Here is a 23,984-nt window from a genome sequence, read left to right on the forward strand (position 1 = left end):
CCACCTCTCCTGCCCTCAGAGAAAACATCACTTCCAGACAGAGCCGTGTTTATTGCCAGGGGTCACATGGGGCTGTGCATGAGGGGTGCCAGACACGGAGGGTGATGCCCCTCCTTGCAGAGGGTGGGTGCTTGGGGGTGGCTTGGTCCCACCTTGCAGCAAAACCAAGGGTTGGGGCAGGATGGGGGAATGCAGGTGTTTGGCTCTTGCCTTTTCCCACTGCACCTCACCCTGCTGGGGCAGGGGAGCCTGGGCTCCAGCCTGCTGGGGACGCTAAGGGCTGCCGCCCTGTTCCTGCCCCCCTGCTGGGCTGAGCTCCAGCTGATGTCCTGATCCTGGAAGTGCCAGCAAGGAACACAGAAGGGAGGTCATGCACCTCAACAAGTCTCTCCCTTCCCAGCTTCTGCAATGTCATAGACCTGTCCCCACAACGGGACATGCTGTTGTCACTCCAGTTCCTCAGGTTCCCCCAGGAGGCGGCAGGAGAGAGGTAGTTGGGGGGATTTAGGGACAGTGGCTGCCCCTTGAAAGTGCCATGAAGGGCAGGAGGCCCCAGTGGGAGACGCCTTGTCCAGAACTCCTTGCTCTGTGAGGATGTTTCCCTTCCCACATGTTGTTCCGTGGGGGACAGGGCTGTGCCTTAACCCCAGTTCTCCAGCAGCACCATGCAGGAGGGCAGAAACACGGGGCCGCAGGGGCACTAGAGACGCTGTGGGGAATGCTGGTGCTGCAGTAAGTCCCCTGCTACACCGCAGGGCACAGCCGTGGCTGCCAGTCCTGCTGCCAGCGTGTCCTGCTGCTGCATCCTGCTCTTCTTCTGCAGCGCCCTGGGGAGAGGGCAGAGTCAGGGTCAGAGGTCCCAGAGGTGCCACCTCCCCCAGTCACCCAGCCCTGGGTTTTACCTGTATCCTCCTCAGAGCAGGCACGCACCGCTCCAGCAGCTGCTCCAGGACATTCAGGACAGCTTCCTCACCCAGCTCCAACACTCACTGAACTGTCCTCTTCCTGGAGCCATCCCTGGGGGCAGATGTGGGAGAGCGGGCAGGGGCTGGCAGCCACCAGGGCCACCCCCAACAGTGTGACTTGTGTCCACAGCCCCTCTCCTGTGAGCAGAAAGCTGAGGAGCCCCCAGCCCCGCTCCCTGCTCCTCACCCACCTCTCAGCAGCCAAGGGACACCCAGCAGGGCAGGCCAAGTCCACGCGTCCACAACAGCATCTCTGCCTCACACCTGGACAGACGGACAGACAGAAACTCTCCCTCCCCCCAGGGTCCACCTTCAGCCAGGTGCCAGCTCCTGCCTCCGGCTTGTGGCCACCGTCAGTGGGTTTTTATACATAAATAGAGCTCCAAATTTAAATAGATTCTTTTTTTCTGTATAGCGAGTCTCAAAAGTCAGAGGAAAGCCAAAGGAACGGCCGAGCCCAGGCCTGGCCCGGCTGTGCCATCCAGGAGGTAGTTTTGCCTGAGTCTTGTAACACTGCTGGCAGGGGGTGGGAGAAGGGGCTGGAGGGGAGGAGGGTCCCGCTGGCAGGACCCCCCCAGCCCCTACACGGAGCTCTCGTCCAGCTTCTCCACCAGCTGCGTGTGTTTCCGCTTCTCCAGGATCTTGCTGAGCTCCTCGGTGAAGGATGCGCTGTAGAGTGGCGAGACCAGCGGCTCCTCCTGCTGCTGCAGCAGCATGTAGCTGTTGCCGTTCATCTTGCGGAGCACATTGGGCAGAGAACCCACGCCGTTGGTGAGCTCGGCCGGCAGCGGCGGCGGCAGCGGGGGCACAGCAGCCGGCAGCTCCTTCACCGGGGATGTGGCAGCCGTGGGTGCCTCGCCAGGGATGATCCGCAGGCAGCCATCGGGGTAGGCGAGCTCTTCCTCCTCCTCCTCTTCCCGGTAGCCCTTGCGCAGGCAGTTGGCTGAGACGGTCTGAAGCTCCACACTGGCTGGCCGCGGATCCCCCAGCACATACTTGCCTTTGCGCTTCTCCAGGCAAGACACATAGAGGAGGACGGTGCTGAGCACGGCGCACAGCACCACCAAGGCAACGATGGCAGAGACATAAGCCACCTTCATGTCGGTGGCTGCCTGGCTGATAGCATGAGGCTGTGAGGCGGCCGTGGGGCTGCGGGGCAGCTCGGGCAGCACGGTGAGGCTGTAGGCAGCCAGCAGCGTCCGGAGACCGCGCTCCTCGCCGTAGCAGCGGTACTCGCCGCTGTGCTGGGGCAGTGTGTCTGTCACCAGCAGCCCATCCACCCCGATGCGCAGCCGGTCCTGCCCCGCGTCCAGTGCCTCGCTGCCGTTCAGCAGCCAGACGGCTCGTGCCAGGTTGGAGCGCTGGTCGCAGGGCAGCAGCACGTCGTCCCCCTGCAGCACCGTCCGGTTCTTCCACGGCAGAGAGCCTGTGGGGACAAGCACTACCTTGCACCATTCCCAGTCGCCCTAAGGGATGCTGGTCACCAGCATCCCCTGTGGTCCTAAGGGGCTGCACAGACTCACCCCGCCCAGAGCTGCTCCGGCATCCCTCGTTGCCACTCTGAATGTCCTGCACCAGCCCTGCCCTGCAAGACACCAGGGCTTCAGCCATACAGCCCTGACTGAGCCCACCCTTATAGGGTCACAGCCAGCCGGGGGATGCCAGACCCTTGAGGTGGCATTGGCGTGACTGTGCCACGGGGTGATGTGCCACAGCACGGGATGGGGCAGGTGGAAGGCTCATGGGGACATCACTGGGGATGGGCAGCCTGTCCCTACCTGTCTGTGGTGGCAGTGGCGCGGCAGGACCTGCCATCCCAGGCGCAGTAGGGGTCCCGGGCGAGGATGCAGTCGTAGCAGGAGGTGTACCTACTGCAGGAGGCCAGGGGCACCTGCAGGATCCCGGTGGCTCCCCCCACATACAGGCTCCTCTGGGGGAAAAGGACTGGCTCAGCACTGACCTGGCATGGTGCAGCTGGGCTATGGGGTGCCCCATGCCACCCAGAGATCCAGCTCTCCCTTGGTGTGGTGCAAGGGGAAGGGACCCCAGCTCCAGTCAGTGCCGAATGGCTGCAGCTGGAGGCCAGACTGCTCCCTTTCCTTAGGCTCTGGCATGTATCCCGAGCTGGGGTGACCCAGGAGTCATGCCCCCCCCATTCCACAAACAGCCCAAAGGCTGCAGCATAAACATGCCCCATGTGTGGTGTCCCCCCACTTCTTCCACCCCTCACCTGGGCATGGGAGATCACCAGGCTCTCCACAGGCTGCGGGTCCCTAAACACCTGCACCTCCTCCATAATGTGGATGCCGGAGCCCACCACCACAGCCTTGTGGATCCAGCCATCCCCTGGAGAGCAGAGCAGGGGGTCAGGAAGGAGTGTGGGGTGTGCTCCCTGCCTGCAGAGACCCGACAAACTCATCCCGCGCTCACCCGTCCCCATGAAGAGCACATCGTAGGAGCGGCCGTCAAGGGCCTGCACCCTGTCCACGGCCAGCCGGCTGTACACCACGCTCTTCTTCACCATCAGCGGCTCCCCACCAGCCGGCTTCACCTCCTCAAACATGAGCGGGTGCAGCTTCACAAAGTCCAGGACGCTGTTGGGCAGGTCCTGCGAGGAGTTGTAGCCCTTCCTGCGGGAGCGGTCCGTGATGCACTGCCCGGGGAGATGGGGGTCAGGAGGGGATGCAGCTGCCCCGTGTCCCCCCATCTCCACACCCACAAGCACTCACGGAGCCAGGTCGGGGCTCAGGCACTGCACCGTCATAGCGGGACCACTTGCGAGCCGAGTCCTGGTACTCCATGTAGGGGCCCTCGAAGGCACGCTGCACTGCTGAGATGCTGTAGCGGCACACGGCCGAAGCCTCCATGGTCCTCCTGGGGGATAAAAGCCCACCTGAGCCCAGGCAGACATAAGGGTGCTCCCCACCGCTGCACAACCAGGTGCTCAGCACCTGCCTGCATATCCCCTTGAGCATCTCTGGTCTTCCCCCATGATTTCTAACTCCAGCCATTTTGGCTGCTGCCCTGCTCACCACTGCGCTGAAAGCGTGAAGGCGGCATAGAAAACGGTGCTGGCCCAGCTGCCTCCATCCAGGCTGCAGACGCTGCGCAGCACCTCGTAGTAGGGGATGTAGCAGACCAGGCGTGCCTTCATGAAGGATGTCCACTTGCGCTGCAGGATCTTCTTCCCCCCCACGTCGCTCTGGGAGGGTGGAGGGAGCATTTCTGCACAGGCTGGTGGGGGGGTCCATGTCCCTCTGCCCACGCCTCACTTCCCCCCAAGCCTCTGCCCCAGTGCTTGGCTCCCTGTGGCTGGGGACATGCCTACCTTGCAGACACGGGCCACCCGGGCTACTCGGGCCACCTGGCTCTTGTCAAAGAAGGATGTGGTCTCCTCGCCTGCCCACTCCGTGAAGAAGTAGTAGATTTTGTCATCGTCACCCACAGGGCTGTCCTTGCTCTCCCGGACCAGCACTGAGGCCACGAACTCAGCGTCTGGGGAACACAGAGTGAGAGGTGGAGGCTGGGGACCCACCACGGGATGGAGGATTGGTCCCTGCCTCAGTTTCTTCATGGCAAACCATACAGGACCCCAGGGGTACCCCCACTCCTGGTCCAGGCTCCCCAAGGCAATGCACAGCATCCCACAGCCCATGACACTGGCCCCAGGGGACCGCAGCAGCCTCACCGTTCAGCCAGTGCAGTGGGGACTCCTCTGTCTTCAGCGGCCGCTGGTGCAGGTTCCTCCGGATGTCAGGGAGGCTCCGAAACTCGTAGCGTGTGGCCGTGTACAACCCACCATCTGGGCAGGGCAGGCACCATCAGCATGGTGCTGCTCCCCAGGGATAGCCCCAAAAGCCACCAGCATCCCCATGCCCCAAGTGGAAAAGGAGGAGGAGGACCAAGGCCTGGCTTGCTAAGGCCCCTGCATAGAGAGCCCACCCAGCTGGGGAACCCCATGGGGGCACTGGGGATGGAGCCAGGGTCGGTGGCATCCCACATGTCCCCACCAGCCATGGCGAAGCTGCCGCTTACCCACAATGAGGCCGGTGTAGCCACGAGCAGGGTCGTACGGACACTTCTCCTTGCCCTCCTCAAAGTGTGATGGCAGCGTAAATCTGTTGGCATCCTTGAGGGGGACAGGGGACCGGGTCACACAGGAGGCGACAGACCCGCCTCGCCTGCCAGCCCCTGGCTCTCTGCTGCTAGTGGGGACAAAGCCATGCCCATGTCCTTGTGCAGGCAAGACAAATGCTCCCTGCACCCTCTAGCTGGTTGGAAACCACATGGACAGCCAGAGCCCACAGCCAAGAGCAGGGCAGAGGGCTCAGAAGGAGCCCCAGCACCCCACTTTGGCATCGTGTGGGCACCAGGCAGGATCCGGCCAGTGCAACCCGCATTCCCAGGCTGTGCCTGGCCAGCAGACGCTGTCCAGCCGGGCTGGCCCCCCCGGGGGATGTCCCTGTCACGGCAGGAGTTATTTTCTTTGGGGTTTGTAGTTCAAAGCACGTCAAATAATGACCGGGCCCTTCCAGCTCAGCGGCTGCTCCGCCTGACTCCCAGGGCGTGCGACAGCCAAACCTGACCGGCAACACGGCTGTGGGAATGGGCACGGCTCCCCCGGGATTCCCTGGCCGTGCTGCGGACATGGTCCCAGGAGGCCCCTTTGGTCAGGGAGGGAGGTGGGCAAAGGGCGGCCAAGTCACCGAGGAGCCACCATGCAGGGGTGAAAGTCCCACTGCCGGGAACGTGGCTGCCCCCGGCCTCTGCTGTGAGTCACGGCCACACAGGGACCCCTGGCCTGGCCTGGGAAATCCCTAGGGATGGGCTGCTGAGTCAGCCCTGCCACCATCACCCCTCCTGCCATCGTCACCCTTCCACGCATGCTTGCCACTGGCCACCAGCCAGACTGCAGCTCCTGATTTGGGAAGGGACCCTGCAACAGCAGGGGCTGGGGACCAGCGCCAGTGCTGGCACGTCCTACCCCACTGGTCTCACTGAGCCCACATGCCCCCCCCCAGCACCGATCCACCCCCAGCCATCTTGCTATGGGGGCTGAGTTCAACTCCAGTGCTGGGGGGGATGGGGATGACGACTTTGGGTGTCTGCATCATGATGCTGCATCCCCAAATCTACCCAGCCCAGCCTGGGGGTCACTCGCCTCCCCCCTGAGCTGGGAGGACAGGGGCAAAAAGGGAGCTAGGCTGCAGGGGGAGATGGTGGGAGAGTGCAGGGGCTGCACCACGCTGGGGTGACATGGTGGCAGGGGACAGCCGTGGGGCTGAGCAGTACTCACGATGGCAGCGCAGAGCGGGTGGAAGGCGTAGGTCCCGCAGGCATAGAGGTGGGTGCTGTTCAGCCTCTGCAGAAACCGCACGTGGTTGAAGCACTCGGTCTGCAGAGGGGGAGGGCAGGCGTTACAGCCTGGGGAGGCGGCAGCAGCCCCCCCAGCACCCACCCACCGGCTCTACCTTGTTGTTTTTGCCCTTCTGCAGGCAGTCCATCTGCTTCTCTGGGGAGGCTTCCCACTGGATCTGCAATGGAATGGAACTTCCCCCATCACCACATGGTTCCGCCATCACTGCAGGCTTCAGCCTCTGCCAGAGCCTTCAGAGATGCTAAAATCCTCCGCATGAGATGGCATCCCTGCCCACATCCCCAGCCCAGGGTGAGAGTGGTTCCAGACCCTAACCCACAAGCGCCTAGAGCAATTTTGGGGTATCCTTCCCAGTGGGAGCAAAGGCATAATGCTTCCCCCCTGCCCTTCGTCCTGACGGGGTGTCCCTGAAGCAGGCAGCTCTGAGCCTGGGGGCACCTCCCACCACTGCCCCCACGCTGCCTGGCTAGGGAGAAGGTCCGGATGCCCACAGGGGACCTGGGGACAGCACCTCCAGGCAAGACCTGAGGTGGCGAGAGGGAGGATGAGCAGGGACAGGGGGGCCACCATTCGGGCAGGGAGCGGGCAGTGTGGGACAGGAGAGGACGAGCAGCTAATGGTGAGTAGGGGCCAGGCTCACCGTGCGGTGGGAGCCGTCGGCCACGTCGCTGGAGTTGAGGGCGAAGATGGCTCCCCTGGCCCCCACGTAGAGGATGCCGCGGTCATCCTCCAGCAGCAGGGTGCTGTAGTTGAGGGTGCGCGCTCTGAAGCGCCGGACGCCCAACAGCTCTGCAAAGGGAACAGGGGGCTGAGGGGGGACCCTGGGGCAGGCACGGCACGAGCCACCGGGAAAAGACAGAATGGAGCTGGGAGTGGGTGGAAAAGCACCACCCGGGGTTATTGGGCTGATGGTGCTGGGTGCCAGTGGTCCAGCATGGCCTTGCCACGCTGTTTGGAGAGCAGTTGGAGGAAGTGAAACCACACCAGCAGTGACCCAGCTCTGAACCGAACCCAGCCAGTGCAGAAGGATGCACAAAACCTGAACCAAAGCTGCTGTGCAAGTGGAGAGCTTCTGCAGCCAGGCTGGGTGCTCCCTGCCCACTGAGCCAGAGAAACCATTCAATCTGGGCTGCTGAGAAGTGCCCTGGCCAGAGGAACCCCAAGCCGGGAGGCTCAGACCCTCCTGCCACAGGAGGGGAAAGTCCCATGGGGCTTGGGACCCTGGAGGCAGCTGGGGAGGGAATGACCCGTAAAAGGAGGCACTGCCTGAAAGGATGAAAGGGCACCCCAGTTGCAAATGAACCGCCCTCAACTGCTGAGCTGGGCTTCACTAAAGAGGTCAGTGAAGTCATGTGGATGCCCAGGGCACAATGACACTATGGGGCTGGCTGAGGTTGGAGGCAAAGAGCCTAGTGGCAATTAGAGAACACCATGGAGGAAAGCTCCCTGCTGACTATTTGGGTGTGATGCCCAGCTCAGGACACTCTTCAAGGGCAGCTGGGCAAAGCCAGGGTCTGGCCAAGGCTGGCTCCCTGCACATCCCTGTCCTCCTGAACTGGCTAGTGGGGAGATGCCTTTGCATCTCCACTGCTCCATCCCTCAGGGTACATCAACTCCAGGCACCCAACAACAGAGACCCATGTGGGCTCTGATCGCTGGAGCCTAGGGGACCCCCTGCAGCCACCCACCACGCCAAGCTTCCCACTCCACGGGCCGGGGAAGTCTGAATGCAGTCACAATGCAACGAATCCAGTGCCAGCAAGATCTGCACCCCCACCACCGAGACCCGCACCCCCTTACCCTCAAAGGTGACTGTTGTCCTGGGGGTGGCGTCCAGGTCGGTGGCAGAGCGCCGTGACGGGTAGCCTATCACTGCCGTCACCGCCATGAAGAGAGCCGTCAGGAGATGGGCTATGCCTCTGCTCATCTTCCCGCTGCCCCGCTGAGGGCAGCTGCCCATCCCGCGGCTGCCGGGCCGGCACAGCCAATCCTTGGGACGCGCTCCCTAGCTCCCTGGGATGGGGATGGCCACCAAAGCCTCCTGAAACACAGAGCACCAGGTCAGACGCTCCTGCTGCCCCCAGCACCTCACCAGCAATGGCTCGGGAGGGGGCTGGCTGCACGCACACATGGATGCTTGACTGGGCATGGCCTCAGCCCAGGGACAGCTTCAGGGAAAAGCAAACCTTTGTTTGCCAGAGGGGAAACTGAGGCACGGTGCAAGACATTGAGCCTGCAGCCAGCACAGGGCAGAGAGCAGAGTCTGAACAGAGCCCCTGGCTCAGTGTCCGCTCCATGGCAGCCACCTGCTGAGTGCTTGACCAGGTTGCTTGGAGGTTCATTTTCCTCCCAGTTTGCCCCAGGCTCTTCCCTCCTTCCCTCCCAGCCATCCTCCCCCTGACTGGAGGATATGCTTCGGCACAGACAGCTGATCTCCCACTGCATTTTCACACCCAAAAAGCAGGCACAGTTACCCCCAAAAGCAGAGAGGAGGGCTCAGGGCTGAGCCCCTCTGAAGGTCTCTTGGCACACTGGGGTACCCCAAGCACTGCTCCCGGCTAAAACAGGAAGGCCCCCCGGGGAGCCCAAAGGCTCTGCTCCTCCCTGGAAGCACAGCTGACGGCGAGCGGGAGGATAAGCAGGGGTAGGATGGCCGCAGTTCGTGGCTTCTGACATGAAAGATATCTGTCCCCACAGTTTTGCCTCTCCTGAAATGAGATTCCTGAGGACAGAAGCAGGGGGAAGGATGCTACAGGTATGCAGTGACGCAAGAAAGGAAAACCCATACCGGAACCACTTGGCATCTTCATCAAGTCTTTCCAGGTGAGAACAGTTTTTTCTCCCCAGTGTTTATCCATGAGATTTCAGTTCCTCTTTCATCCCAAGCTGCCTTGAAGCTCAGCATCTACCTCAGCTCTCACTTTCACGCATTCAATCCCTCACAAATAATCCTCTGCCTCTCCTGGCTGCATTGAGCAAAGCCACTGGTTCATTTTACAGGCACTAAGGAGGAAGAAGATGCCTGGCTATCTAGAGCAGGAGAGCTCTCCATAAGCAACCAGCGCCTATACATTTGCTTAGTTGTTGGGGGCTTTTTATCTATATAAAGCAAATACCTGGCCCTGTAGAGAAGCTGTCCAAACATGCTTGCTGCAGTTTCCCTGAAGCAAATACCTCACCGGGTCTCAGGCAGAGGGGAGATAAAACCAAAGTGAAACGGAAGTGAAAAGGGCTTTGGGGCTCCAAAGGAGAAGTGAGGAGCTGGATGCGGAATCCAGCTGCAGTCCTGGATCCTGTGTTAAACCACTGTTTCCTTTGGGGGCGTTCAGACACAGACCTCACATCTGTACTGGCTGCTGCCATGGAGCATCCCAGGAACGGGGGAGAGGGGAGATGACCCCCCTGCTGCTCCACTCCTGCCTCACTGCACCCCAGACACCAGCCCAACACAGAGCATCCATAGAGCACCCAACCCTGGGTGCAGGCAGGGTGCTGCCCACATTGCTGAGCTCCCTGGCAAACAGAGGACAATGATCCAGAGCATCATCCCATCAAGTAACTCCCATTCCCAGGACAAGCCCTGTCCAGACCAAGGGTTTGCTATTGAATGATGGGCCTGGCAAGATGACGCAAGGTGAGTGAATGGGGATGAAGGTCAAAGAGAAAGTAGTTGCTTTGGTGGCACCATGAGCCAAACCCAGCAAGCTACAAGGGCAAAGCAAGTGGTGGGGTCACATGTGGAGCACCAAAGCACCCAAAAGCACTCCAGCCAGCCCCATGCTGACACCTCTCCATACTGCCAGTGGGACCAGGGCCACTCCGCTGCAGGAACCTTCCCCAGGCCTCTGTGTGGGGTCATGAGCCGGAATCACGCACAAGCCACAAAAGCTGCCATACACCTTTGCTGGGAAAGCAGAGGGGAGGAGAAACCTCCTTACAACAAGGCAAACAACGATCCCTAATAAATGAGTAACAGCCCTGCGAGCTGCCTGCACGCTGCCATGCATCCTCGCCTTATCTCCCCTGAACAAGCACTGAACTTTGCCTGCTGCTTGGCTCCAGACACGACAGAGATTGGAGGAGGGAGCATGGCTGGGCAGGGAGGCAGGGATGGTGCTTATCACAGCACAAGCACCACGATGCCAGCCAGCCCTGGCTAACATTTAACCAGAGTCAGCACCGAGCCAGCATGGGGGGGGGAATAAAACCAGTGAATTAAGGTGTGGGGCTGTGCAGGGTTCCCAGGCAGGCAGGGGTAGTGCGGAGCAGCCTCCCCTGCTGCCAGGGCTGGGATCCTCTGTTTTTAATAGGGGAGAATCTATACTCATCTCCAAAGGCTCCTTTGCTTGAGATCAGATGTAACTTTGTCCTACAGGACGTTTAATCAGTTAGCTCTAAGAGCCAGTTAATCTTTTACTTGAAGGGAAGGGCTGCTCTGAGCTTCTCTGCTTGTATTTTTTTATACCTAGGATGGGGAAGAAAGAGCAAGGAGGAACCGAAACCCTCCTTGACCCCGCTCAGATCGTCACGCCAGGCTGCTGCAGCACCAAACACCCCCAAACCCATCATTACCCCTTGGAAGGGTGCAAGTTCAAAGCTCTGGGTGAAAGAGAGGGCCGGGGAGGGAGGCAGAGGAGGTCTCGGTACGTGGGACCCACTGGTACGGCTGGGGGCAGGTGGGTTGCTCAAGCCCAGCACTCCCATGGGGAACAGGAAAAAGCCAGGAGAAACACCACAGAGAGTTTTCCCTGTGGGAGGAACACAAAGGAGTGGAGAAAAGAGGCTGAAAAGCAGCAGCAGCTCCAATGGAACCTGAGGTTTAAGAGAAAAAACACCCAGGAAAGCCCATCCCACCCCCAGGAGCAAGTTCCTGAGCCCCCCAGCACCTCACCTACTTCCCAGCACAGGGGGGACCGACATAGGACCTGCAATCCAGCCCCAAATCCCGCCCTGGCCGGCAACGCTGAAGGAGAAGGGTGGTGGGGGCAGGACCCGGCTGCGGGGCTGACGGCCACCACGAGGAACCAACCACTCTGATCTCAACGTGCACCATCCACGGAGGCCAAAGCCCCTCTCCTACCGCCGGCGATCGGTGCTCCTGCAGGATGCAGCCGCGGCTCCCGGCGCTGTGTGCCGCCGGCGGAACGGGTTTGCTGGGCTCCGCGGAGCACGAGGGAAGCAGTGCGGCAGCAGAGGCAGGCAGGCGTGAGCGTGCAGGGAGCGAGCGAGCCCCGGTCAGGTCTGACTGGGTTTACTGGGTCACGGCGGAAGCTGTGTGAGCATGACTGTGCCGGCCCCAGCCTCCCACCAGCAGCCAGGCTCACGGCACAGCACAGCACAGCACGGCACAGCACACCCAACCGAGCCGGCCCAGGCGGCACCTCCTTAAAATCCCCGCGACCAGCGTCTCTGGAGGCGCAAAAGGCTTTTGATGAGTGAACTTCCCGGCGGCAGGTCCCGACAACCTGGATGCGGCCAAAGCTGCCGCACCCGTCAGCAGCCGCTGCGCTGGGAGCTTCTGCTGGGCAGGGTGGCCCCTTCCTGCTGCCCCACGGTCCTCAAAGCCACGAGGCAGGGAGCCCTGGGAGCCAGAGCCACCGCATGCTGCAGTGCAGGGAAGCTGCGCTGTCAGTGGGGCTGGCAAACATGGAGGGACCTCAGCCAGGATCTTACGGGCCTCCCATGGCTGTTTCCTTGGCAGCACAGCCAAAAATGATGCTGGTTGTTTAATTTAAAGGAGAAAAAATGGAAATGCTGGGTGGGAGCTGCCCTTCTCTGGCTCCCCCCCAGCATCCACCCCGCATAGCAGAACAGAGATTTGCAGAGCGGGATGGGATGTTTCCCCATCCCGCTACTCCAGGGACAGCTTGTGGTTGCTCCACCAAGCTCTAGCAAAGCCCAAGCAGGCTCCTGGACCCTTCTCTCCTCCTCATGGGTTGCCCCCCTCGGCATCACGCACCCCTACCAGCAAGCACTGCTGGCTTCCCAGTGGGGGCAGGACTTCCAGTGGATCTCCTCCAGGTTACGGGGCTGCAAAACAGCCTCAGCAGAACTCCTGGCAGGATTGCACCAGGAGACACGGTTTACACCTTGCTTTATCACCGCAGCCCAGCCCAAGCACTCCAAACCCTGCGCAGCCAGTTCAGCTTTACCCACCAGGACCGAGCCTGGCAGGTGACCCCCTCAGTCCCTTTGGCTCCCCCACCGTGTTCCCACTGGCCCAGCACCATTTTACACCTCCAGGGACCTGTGTGAGCTGCCCTCGGGTGCAGCTGAAACAGCCAGACCCGTTCCTGGTGCAGGGAGAGGGGGAAAGGCGCCTGCCCTGGGGGATGAGGTGGGGAGAGCTCCCAGCTCCCAGGCGTGGGAATGAGCCAAGGAATTACAGGAAATGAGATACCCAGTGAGAGGTCAGCCTGGCCCCTGCATGGCTGCGAGCACAGCCTGCTTCAGGCTCCCCTCCCCAGGAGCCAACAGCCCTTGAGTGGGAAATCCTGCGAGATGTGGGAAGAAGAGCCAGGATGGAGGTTGCCAGGCAACTTTAATTCAGTCCTTGATGAACTTCCAGCACTTTGCTTTTGCCGCAGAGCCCAACCAGCAAATGATAAAACATCGGGTCCCCCTGGAGCTCATGGTGTCCATCCATCCATCCATGAATCCATCTATCCCAAGGGCTTGCTCATGGCCAAAGGCCCAGGTTGCCCTGCAAGGCAATGGGTGCCTCCCCTTTGCCCCCCAGCAGCATCCCCAGAGGCCAGCCCAGGACAAGCCACCCTTCCCAGCAGAGGTTTGCCGGCAGGACCTGACCCGTGGGACTGGGCTGGGGCTGCCGCACGGATATTTCCCAACCAGCCGGGACTTTTGTCAACAGCAGCAAGAAAAAAACCCCAAACTTGCTGGAAGCCCTCAGGGCAGAGAGGACCCGCGCTGGGCTTGGGGGCCGGGGAGGGAAGGAGCACAGTGACCTCCTGGGAGCCCCTCGCCGAGTTTATTTTAGTTGCTCTCTTTAAACAAAACCATGCTTGACCCTGGGGCGCTTCAACAGACACGCACAAGAGCTTCAGCGATTCGGGAAGCAGATATATCCCTCTTTTACCCAAATTTGGGATTCAAGCACAAGGAGGAGAGGGGGAGCAGCAACACTGCCTCCTCCCAAGGAGCATCCTGTCCTGTTCTAGCCAGAAAGCCCCTGCTCGCAGCACAGCCACTGTGGAGCCAGGCAGGCCATGGGAATGGGCTCTTGTTCTCCCCAGCATTACACGGCCCCATCCATGACCAGCAGAGCCCTTGCACATCCAGTACAAGAGAGCGCCCAGCCCTGATTCCACAAAGGTCATGGCAGGGAGGAGATGCATGATGGAGCAAAGTGATGGATGGGAGAGCAACAGAAGCCAGTTGGGGATGTGGGCTGATTTAAGGGGCACCAGTGCCAGCAGGAGCCAGACATCTAAACATCCTGAAAAGACAAGCTGATCCATCAGCAATAAAACTAACAACAGCCCAATTTCCAACAGCCCAATTTCACCCTGCTGGCCCCCAGTGCCATGCCTTTATCTCCATCCCCCTGCAGCATCCCTGGGGAATGCCGCCTGCCCAGCAAGGGGCAGGGACCAGCCAGGGTGTCCCCCTGCATAGCTGCAGGGATCGGGGTGTTTTAGCTTCTCCCCAGCTTCCTGTTTTCACTGATCTTACAAGAACTCGTTCCTCTCCTCCATCTGGTCAGGTCTGATGTGGAGCAGGCGGTTCAAAGGGGCTGTCAGGCAGCAACGGAGCTCACTGCCAAGTCCCAGTGAGAGCTCTCCTGCCATTCCCATCCAAACCCACCCAAAAAGCCCCAACTGGGAAAAGAAGGAAAGCTGCTCTGGCCTGTGCCATGGGCAACCATCACCTGCCCGCAGCCGCCTGCCAGGCATAAGGATGGCTCTGCTCCAGCAGCTCCTGGCATGCCACAAGCAGACGGCGAGAGCACGGTGCCCAGGATAGCAGGACAGAGCACTGCACTGCTCTGCTCCCCATCTGTACAGAAAACCCACCAACACCAGCTGATAAACGAAACAGTTCCTCGCCTGGCTCCATCGACCCAAAAGCCTTGCTCAGAGCTGGCCCCAGGAGGGAAGGGTGCAAGGAGGGGAGGCTGAAGGTGTCCCATGATGGGACCAAGAGCTCTAAGAGATGTCCCAGACAGCCCAGACCTGGCACCCACAGGCAACACAGCAAATCTCCCCTCGCAGAAGCAATTCCCTGTGTGCCAGAGGCCATTTGGCTCTTGCAAGCTCCCAGTGAGGACACGGTCCCTGCGGCTTTTCCCTCCCATGCAGCACGTCTACCCCTGCAGAAACCCCACCGGAGCAGCCCCAGGCTGACCCTGCAGCCTGGGACCACTGGAGAGCCCAGCCAGGAGCCATGCCGGAACCGGGAAGTGGAACTGGATGATGCTGAGACTCTGACCTGACTCTGACTTCACCTATCACCAGCCCCAGGCCACTGGGGAGGCAGAGTGCAGCCACCAAGCCCCACAATGCGGGGTGCAGACCCCAGGGTTCCCACCTCCTCCATCACACAGAAGAAGCACGCTCGGTGCTCGCAACATCACCCCCAAACCCCAACCTTTTCCATCCCTTCCATTTGTGGCATGCCAAGCTTTGCCGCTTGCCTGCAGCCCCTTGGTGGCTGGATGGACAGACAGAGAGCAGGACAGACTGCCCTCCACATCACAACAAATTTTTCCAGCAAAGGGGGTGTTCGCATCCAAGTAGCTCAGCGCTGGATGGGCTCTGCAATTCAGCCTTCAAAGGCTGTGTGGCTGAAGCACATTGTCTTCTCAGCAGAAGCAGGAAAATAATTGTAGAATTAAATTCCCAGGGACAATTAGAAGGAAAATGAGAAAAAAAATCCCAACCCTGCATGTAAAGGGATACTTCAGAGCCAACAGATTTTGGGACTTTTTGATGCATTTGAATCCATTTGCTCGTCCTCGTGGTTGCACTGTGTTTCATTTCACTGGGCTCATACAATGCAAGACAGGAATTAACTCGGGTGTTTGTTCAGAGCCGGTTTGTCTTCCAGTTCTTTTTCCAAAGCCAGGTTTGAGTTTCAAAGACGTTTCCTGGCAATGCCTGAGTTCCCACCATCGCCATGGCGCGGGACTTCCCCGAGGGGAAACTGAGGCTCAGAAGCCACGCACGACCTGGCGTCCTCTTGGAAGCAGGGGCAAGAGCTGCAGCACAGCCCAGCTTGCCTGGTGCGAACGTGGGGCTTCCTGCCGCAAGCCTGGCCCTCTCCCTTTTATTTATTCCAAAGATAAACTGTTTTCTTTGCGAAGTCCAGCGAACGCAGATGACGGGAGCGGCTTTTATGGCTTCCAGCTTTAGCAACCTCCTGTTTCCTTCGCTTTCCCTCTGACAAAGCTTCAAATTTGGGGTCAAACCCGATTTCACGTTCAGCTTCGCGTTCAAACCTGCACAGCGCCAGGAGCAGCACCTGGCTTTTCCCACAGTCGTTTGCATACCACCAGCTTTGCTGCCCCAAAATCAGCTCCCCGCCTTATTTGCATGGGCTGGGCTTTGCAACAGGCAAACGAGAGCCCTCCATCAGGTAACGGAGGTGGGGTTGTTGCTCCGGGGAGCTTTTAAGCAACAAGAAAAGCAGAACCCAGAGCACACCGTGAATGGCCAAGCTGCCTCCCGGCCCCTGGTCAGTAACACAGTGCCTGGAATCCTCGTCTTCCTTTATCTCCGAACGGTGGAGCTGGTGCCCAGGAGGAAGGAGGGGTGGGTTTGTGATGACCTTGGCACAGCAAAGCCCTCGTGCTTGTAAATCACCAGGAGCTGGGCAAGGAGGGACACGAGAGCGTTTCCTCCTGAAGCGCCAGTGGGGCAGGGAGCTCTCACCTTTGATCAGGAAGAGCCGCCAGCCCAGCAGCCAGCCCCTGCCTTTCACAGGGGAACATCAGAATCTGTGGGGGCATCACTCCCTCACTCCCTGAGAGCCAGTGGATCCCCGGGACCGGTTTCCCCCACCAAACCACCCATCACATGAGTCGCTTCCCAACAAGTCTCATCAAGATGCCAAGTGGAGCCAGAAGGCAAGCGCAAGGAGGGAAATTCCCCACACACGGCCAGGCGAGGCTGGCACCACGTCTCCATTGCACCACTGCTGCCCAATGCACAGGGTGCCCGCAGACCCCCCTCGCCAGCCCTGCCGAGCACACCTGGGTGCTTTATCCCAGCACACAACCTGCCAGATTTGCTGAATAAACCTCCCGGCTCCGGCAAACCCACTGCATTCCTGGTGGGGAAAGCGGTGAAAGGTTCAAATGGATGTTGGAAAAGGCAGGGGGGAGAAACAAGCCTACGACACAAAGCCTTCATCTGCAGGAACCGAAAGGGTTGTTGGGGTTTTGGTTTTCTTTCCCCTCCGGTTGCAACACAAAAACAAAGCCAAGATAGGGATCTCAGCGTGCTGGGGGGGCAGCTCCCTGCCCATGTCCCTCCAGGCAGAGTGAGCCTGGCCAAACCCAGATGAAGCCGAGATGTGTCCTGCAGGACACGCACACAGCATCACCACAGCTGTCCCACACGGGTTTGGGGTTCGGATCGGGGGTCCCAGCCTGTGCCCACCACAGAGGGAGGCAAAGCAGCCGGAGCCCGCGGTGGTAGGCCAGCTAGCACAAAAATGCCATCGCTGTTATTAATAATTTCCCTGCCTCTGGGGGAATCTGCACTCCTCATCCATTTTGGGCAGTCTCTTTGTCTTTGGAGACTGCTTTTCTTGGCACCTGAAGAGCCCTTTCATGGCTCCCCCCCACACATCATGCTCTCAGTTTTAAAGGCCAGGCACAAGGCACTGGCTCACCTGAGCACTGATGGGGAGGGCAAAGAGACCCCCAAATCTCAGTGCTGCCTGGCTGCACGGCAGGTCCCTTCTACCCCTGGATCAGGAGGGAGGTGCAGCTCGACCCCAGACGCAGACAAGCCCCCAGCACAAGCCGGTCCCCTCTGCCCAGGGGCATCCTGAGCTCCCACAGCAACGCATCCGAAGATGAACCCCAAGGAGCCAGGGCTCAGACAAGCCACATCCCGCGTGCCCCTGCCTCCCGAGGGGATGGGGGGAGGCAGGGATTCCACTGCACCACCTGCACCGGTTTAGTGTCTCACCACAGCCAGCTGAAACGCCAGCTGCCCCCAGGTAACACTCAGCCTCCCCAGATACCACCAGCAGCCTTCATCCCCACAGCCCCAGCTCCCCCATCCACAGGGGAAGGGAGGGGCTGGATGTAGCCCCCCCCCCCCCAGGAGCTGCTGCCCTGTGTGGCTGCAGTTCCCACCATCATCTTCCCTCGCACCCTCTGCATGTCCCCACGTCACTCCTGCCCAGCTCCCCCAGCCCCACTTCACCACACACCCCAAAGAAAGCGACCTGCGCTGCCTCCAGATCCTGCATATCCCCACTCCCCTCCAGCATGTCACCCCAAATCCATGTGTGGATCAGACTTCCCCTGGTCTCCTCTCCATCCTGTCCCCAAGAATCTGCCCCCCCCCATTTCCCCAAGGCACCATTCTCTGTATTTCTACTGCAGCAGTTCAGACCCCTGCTCCTTCTCCGGTGGGCCCTGCCCGTGCGCCCACCACCCCACATCCTGCCTGGGGACCCAGCACCCGGATCCAGCACCCCAACCCCCTGCTGCAGACTCAGACCTAGAACCACACTAAGAACCTCAGGCCCTACCAAGGGACTCAACACCCAGTCCAGCACCCCAGACATTGCCTGGGGACTCGGCATCCAGACCCAGCACCCGCAGCCCTGCCTGTGGACCCGGACCGAGACCCAGCACCCCGAACCCACCACCCCCGACCCTGCCTCCGAATTCAGCACTCAGACTCAGCACCCAGCCTCTGCACCCAGCACTCGGATCCTGCACCCAGACCCAGTTTTCCGGATCCTGCGAGCAGACGCGGACCGAGCCCCAGCCCTCCCGGACCCGCACCCCGGACCCGGCCGGCGGCTGTCCCCACTCGCGTGTCCTCGGCTCTTGCCTGGTGCGGTGCGGCTCGGCTCGGCGGCGCAGCAGGTGCGGGCGGCTCGGCTCGGCTCGGCTCGGCGCAGCCCCGGCGCTCGCAGCCCTGCCGTGCGTGGCCCTGCCGCACCGAACCGTACCGAGCCGCGCCGCCCGCACCGCGCCGCCCCGCATCGCACCGCCCCCTGGCGGCCGCCGCCGTGCGCGGAGGCGGAGGCCGAGGCCGCGGTGCCCAGCCCCGGCCTAGAGCCCGCTGGCCGCCCGCAGTGGGGCCCGGGGAGGGCAGGAGCTGGGGCTGCCCCTGCAGCACGTGGAGGGGGGGCAGGAGGCAGCATTCCCCTGTGCAGAGCCGCGGGGGGCAGAGATGCTGCACAGCGAAGCCCAGGGACGCTCCACTTGTGCTGAACGACCCCATGTCTCACCCCACAGTTTGGGTTACACAGCCCCGAAAGGGCCTCCGGTAGAGGGGTCTGTGTTCAAGCGCTTTGCAAGGCAAAATGCTGCTAACTTGGGCTTGTAACGACAAAAAAGCATCACCGAGCTCAAGAGGCGTCATCCAGCTCTGCCGACACAGCACACACGGTGCCACCACACCACGGCCGGTGATGCAGTGCCCACTGAGCCTCCTCACATCCCGCACCGCACACCTGAGCTGGGCGCCGTGCCCCATCTCCTCCCTCTGTTAGCACTGAGCCTGCCCTCGCCCGCGGTGGGAGCTTGTTTGGAAACACGGCAGGCAGTGGTTTCTCTAGGGCCCTGAGTGCGGAGCCTTTTTGTCCTGGGTGGCTTCTGCGGCTCCTCCCCAGGGGCAGCAGCTGCCAGGTTCAGGCCCGTGTTTGCTTTCCTTTCGCAAGCTCCCAGCTCCCGGCCAACCCTCCCTGCTCACCTGTCACGGCGCGGGCCTCCCAGCGCAAAACCCTGAGTGCTGTGTAATCAGCAGGTTGGATCTAGGGCACCTGGAAATCAGCTGGAGCGGGAGGTGGGGAGATGCTGTACCTGCACACGCCGGGTTACAGCTCCCGAAGCCGGGTGCTGCCAGCCCGTGGTTACAAACCCATGCGGTGCCCAGCACCAGCACCCTCAGTGTCTCATCCCCTCCGCTCCACACCAGCCCCCATGAGGGGTGAGGCCTTCAGGAGGGGGACAAGGGCCACCCTGACCCCACACCCTGCAGACCTGGAGCCAAACCCATGGCAGGGCTTGGCTGGGCAGGTTGTTGCTGCACATCACCTGGGGATGAAGGTCAGCCCGGCTGAGCGCTCATCACCACCTGGGCCTTTCAGGGTCAGTAAGGGTGGCAGGGGCAGGGTGCTCCTATGGGAGCCTGGTTAATATGCCAACCTTAAGGCCTCTGCCAGGATTCTGCCTCTTAAAAGCACCGTGGGTGGGAGGGAGAGCAGCAGAGGCTTGAATCGCCCCAGCACTCATGCGCTGATGGGTCTCAGCTAAGGAGGGACCCATCTGGGTGCTCCTGTGTATGGGATGGCTCCTGTGGACGGGATGGCTCCTGTCACCCTCACACACACCAAGCAGCCGCCATCCCCTTGCGTGAGGTGCTGGGACCCACTCCCTATCCCCACTCCCCAGGGACCCCAGCAGGGCCACTACCCACCTCCTGCAGCGCTCCCCGTCCTCCTGCCCTCTCCTGCTGTGTGCTCCAGCGCCTGATTACCATTTCCTCCTGTCCTTGGGCAGAGCCGCAGCGCCTCCTCCACGCCTCGCCGCGCCTCTCCACCCACCCTGCGGAAGTGGGATGCCCACACACCGGGAGCCAGGCTCACCCGGCAGCGGGAGGGGAGGCAGAGCTGCTTTTGGCCAGCCCGTCTTGCCCAGGGACGGGGGGGTTCGGGTGCTAGGAGGTGGATGCTCCCCGTCATCCACCCCAAACCCCATCCCCTGCCTTGCTGGAGGGGTTGGTTATGGGGACAACTGGTCCATGAGCACTGGGGAAGGGGGTGCGAGGCTGAGACAGGGCTGCCCAAGGCTCCCTCCGTCTCCAGGGCACTGGGTACGCCCGGGAGCAGGCAGCACAGGCAGGCGGCCTCCCGCGTGGCTGCCGGCCCGGGCAGCGCACAGTGGAGCTGCGCTAGCTCCTGGCCTCGCGGGGGGGTGATGAGTGCATGAGCAACGAGCGAGCGGAGCCTGGCACGGCGCAGTTACAGGCCTGAGCTTGCGAGGCTCTAATTAGAGCGCACGGGTCGGGCAGCTGGAGGCAGAGCTGTGCTCAGAGCCTCCGCCCGCTCGGCTGCCCCCAGCAGATTAAACCGGAGGAATTTAGGGCCCCGCGAGGTTGAAGGCCGGGGCCTTGCTCTTATTTGTGCTGCTTCCCCAACAGCCGGAGTGGGATGCAGGCAGCAGCAGGCAGGAGCCGAACCAGACCTGTCCTGCATCCATCTGCCCCACGGCGTGGTGCTGTGGAATGGGGAGGTCTGGCTTGTGCTCCAACCTCAGCCCACAGCCTGCAAGGTGTTGGAAGGGGAACTTCCCACTGGAGCAGCCCTGCAGCCCCCATCCCAGCCCGGGGGGCAGCCTCGGGAAACCACCCTCCCCTAAGATTTTATCCCCAATGCTCTTTCCCCATTAATCCAAACGGCCTTTAGGAAGGGGAGATGCTTTAGTGCCCTGATCACCAGCCCAGCGGCTGGTTACTGTTTAATTCCTCCTTGTCACTTAAACACGGTGTCACAGGGAGAGAGGACTGGGCAGAGCTTGTCCCACGTCACAGCAGGGCCAGCTGCCCTTTGCCTGTGCTGGCAGCTGCCCATCGCAGCACAGCCCCACCACTCGGCACACAGCAAAGCCACGTGGATGCCCACGCTCAGCCGGCATGTTTGGGTTCACCCCTCTCTGCCAAGTACCCCTACCCATGGCAATGGGTAGAAATGCCCACAGCCAGCCCCTTTCACCCCTCCGACACCCAAGAAGCCATGGTGAAGCTGGCGTGTTTCACTTGGCACCGCACCACCGTCCCAGCCGGCACACCAGATGATGTGAGGAATTATAACAGGGCCACAGCACCGTGAAATATTGATGGGATTAGCGCGGATCAGCTCTCCCTGCACACGTGCTGCGCTTGCCCTGGGCCCGTGAGCCCGAGACCTGCCTGCACTCATGTTGCAGCTCAGTGCCCGGGGCAGCAGTGCTGCTGGATGCTCCCTGACAGAGACATGTCTCCAGCCACCACCAGCCTGCTGCCTTCTGGAGGGACATGTGGGACCCTACTGCAGCACAAGATACACATCAAGTTGCTTAATGCATGACACAGCTCTGCTGGGATGAAGAGTCGTCTGGTTTGGTTGCAGCTCTGCACTCACTGCGCCCCAAGGCACCCCCACCCTGCAGCCCTGAAACATGCCAGCCCCCAGGCTCCATCTCCTCCAACCCCATCTCAGGTTCGTCCTGCATGGAGCATAGGGAATGCCCCATGCACAGGTGTATCCCCGGTGACTGGCAGAGGACCCTCACCCTCCTGGCCATTGTGTGTCCCTGCTCCCACTGCGAGAACAAGGTTTGGCCAGGAAGAGGGTTTCATCATGGATCACAGCAACATAAATACAACGCAGCAGGATCAAACATCAGCCAGCACTAAATTGGAAATGCACTGGGAGGAGTGCACACCACGGCAGCAGCATGTCACAAAGCACCCAGTTTTGGCGTTGCAGTGCCTATAACGCCCATGGGGCTGACCACGATCTGCAGCCTTTGGTAGGAAACTGCTTCCTGGGGCAGCTCTGGCTCCTCCCCAGCAGCCTGCCTTTCCATTGCCCACAGCAAGAGCAGTGAGATAAAGCCCCAGTATGTGGGGTTTGGTTTGCCAGCCTCTGCTGTCCGAGGGGCAGCAGGCAGTGACTGTTTCAAGCCGCTCTGCAGACTGGCCACCTTGGAGTTACAAAATCACAGCACTCCAGCAGCTGGGGATTTATGAAACCCACAGAGGAGTTGTGAAACACATGCTGAAGCTGTGCCAGCCCGCACCGTGCCAAGGGGTATGTTATAATATCAGAACCACCAGCGGAAAAATGGGTACCTTTCCCTTTCGACACGAGAAAGCAACAACGAGCAAACCAGCCTTTCCCTGGGCACCTCTATCCCTCAGTTACGCTGTGAGACTGGCACTGTTGCTTTTCCTGCCTCTGTGGAAGAAAAGCCCAATGGGAAGCACACCAGCCCCACACCATGGGGTTGGTCTCACTGCTCCAGCATCCATGTGGTCTTCTCTGCCCATCCCAGGACCAGCCCCAGCCCTGGGCCAGCAGCGCTGCATGAAGCAGAGGAGCAGAAAAGTACCCACTGGTGATGCCTGGAGCCTGGCAATGGCAGCCAGGGCTTCCCAGCAGCTAAGTGCATGCTCACCAGGCTTGGCTTTGTTTCTTGAGAGCGTCATGGACTCATCAAATCAAGCACGATGCTCTGCAGATTAGCCCCAGGAAAAAACATCTTCCAGTGGGCACAGAGCATGAAAGGCTTGGGAGCCTCTTCCCTTGGAGTCACTGAGCAAGCTTTCCAAACCACTGTTTCTTTGGGCTGGGAGCCAGAAGGGAAAATTACAATTGCAGAAGAATTTGTCTGAGAAAGTTGTAAAGAGCTGGAAAAAGGCAGGGGCAGGCCAGAAGGCAGCGGAACAGCCAACCCATGCTGCTGCCACGCTACCCCGGGGGTTGGTTTTGGGTAGGGACAGGATTTTACCCCCAGCTCAGTACAGCAGCGGAGCTGCTGCCCCAACATCCCACAAGATCAGATGCTGGTTGCTCCCCTGTAAGCGTTTGGCAGTGGAAATTGGGGTGTTTTGCCCAGGGCCGTTTGTCGAAGGAGGCTGCCAGCCCCAGCCGCAGAGCCGAGCGTGGTGCCAGGGTGGATTTTCTCAGGGGAGAAGCCGCTGAGTCAGAGCAGCCTCCGATGTGTTCCCACAAGCCTGGCTGCGAGATGCGCGGGAGTTCACGGAGGACAGGAGCTCGAACGGGGAGCCGCCGGGGTTCGGGCCGCTCGCCTGCAAACCGATCCGAGCCAGGGGAGAGCATCGCCCTGGCTCAGGACCTGCCAGCACCGCACCTGCGGGGAAGGGTTTGCAGACTGCAGGAGGGCAGGCTCCTGAGCTGCCTTTCAAGCAGGCAGGGCTGCTTCGGGATGCTCCTGCAGCATGGGGGGCAAACACCAGCGGCATTGGGAATCCTGTGGGAGAGGCAAGAGTGGCGTTTCCAGGTTTGACACAAGGTCTCATCCTGGCGCTGGGGCAGAAGCAGGACCAAGGTGGTTGCAAGCAGGGAAGGGGCAGACGCATAGAATCATAGGAGACCAGGTTGGAAGGGACCTTAAGGATCATGTGGCACAACAAAGCACAGCATGACCTAGACTAGATGTCCCAACACTCTGTCCAGACAAATCTTAACAATGCCCAGTGTTGGGGAATCCACCACTTCCCCGGGGAGATTATTCCAAAGGCCGATTGCTCTCATTGTGAGAATTTTCCCTCTTGCGCCCAGCTGGAACGTCCCTGGGAATAACTTGTGCCCATTGCCCTTTGTCTTTTCCACGTGACCTCCTGTGAAAAGGGAGGCTTCATCTTCATAACCACTCTTTAAATACCGGAACATGGTGATGAGGTCTCCCCTGAGCCTTCTTTTCTCTA

General features: G+C 60.7%; 1 protein-coding gene across 10 annotated transcripts; it reads right to left on the reverse strand.

Moving 5' to 3' along the window:
* Positions 1-31: 31 nt before the first annotated feature.
* Positions 32-20,055, reverse strand: SEMA4G (semaphorin 4G). Of its 10 annotated transcripts, none has more exons than XR_010610945.1 (16): positions 19,971-20,055; positions 8,143-8,383; positions 6,983-7,131; positions 6,437-6,499; positions 6,262-6,360; positions 5,001-5,094; positions 4,654-4,767; positions 4,294-4,460; positions 3,998-4,167; positions 3,695-3,839; positions 3,396-3,618; positions 3,196-3,311; positions 2,744-2,895; positions 1,157-2,550; positions 903-1,017; positions 32-827 (listed from the first exon to the last, which is right to left on the reverse strand). XR_010610945.1 is itself a non-coding variant. In XM_065672124.1 (15 exons), exons 2-15 carry the CDS (start codon positions 8,300-8,302, stop codon positions 1,547-1,549), a joined length of 2,574 nt encoding a protein of 857 aa, XP_065528196.1. In that variant the 5' UTR covers positions 8,303-8,383; positions 11,234-11,702; the 3' UTR covers positions 1,461-1,546. The 10 variants fall into 10 exon arrangements, 2 of the variants coding, with proteins under 2 accessions (XP_065528196.1, XP_065528197.1); XR_010610947.1 differs by lacking the exon at positions 19,971-20,055 and adding an exon at positions 18,378-18,402; XR_010610950.1 differs by lacking the exon at positions 19,971-20,055 and adding an exon at positions 15,242-16,540.
* Positions 20,056-23,984: the final 3,929 nt, after the last annotated feature.

Source organism: Lathamus discolor, chromosome 3, assembly GCF_037157495.1.
Source record: "Lathamus discolor isolate bLatDis1 chromosome 3, bLatDis1.hap1, whole genome shotgun sequence".
Taxonomy (NCBI): domain Eukaryota; kingdom Metazoa; phylum Chordata; class Aves; order Psittaciformes; family Psittacidae; genus Lathamus; species Lathamus discolor.

Coding starts and splice junctions, on each gene's coding strand:
- SEMA4G (XM_065672124.1), bottom strand. CDS start 8,302: ATGGGCAGCTGCCCTCAGCGGGGCAGCGGGAAGATGAGCAGAGGCATA. Junction 4,168..4,293: donor GGGTGGCCCGTGTCTGCAAG/GTAGGCATGTCC, acceptor CCACCCTCCCAG/AGCGACGTGGGGGGGAAGAA. Junction 2,551..2,743: donor GCCACTGCCACCACAGACAG/GTAGGGACAGGC, acceptor GGTGTCTTGCAG/GGCAGGGCTGGTGCAGGACA.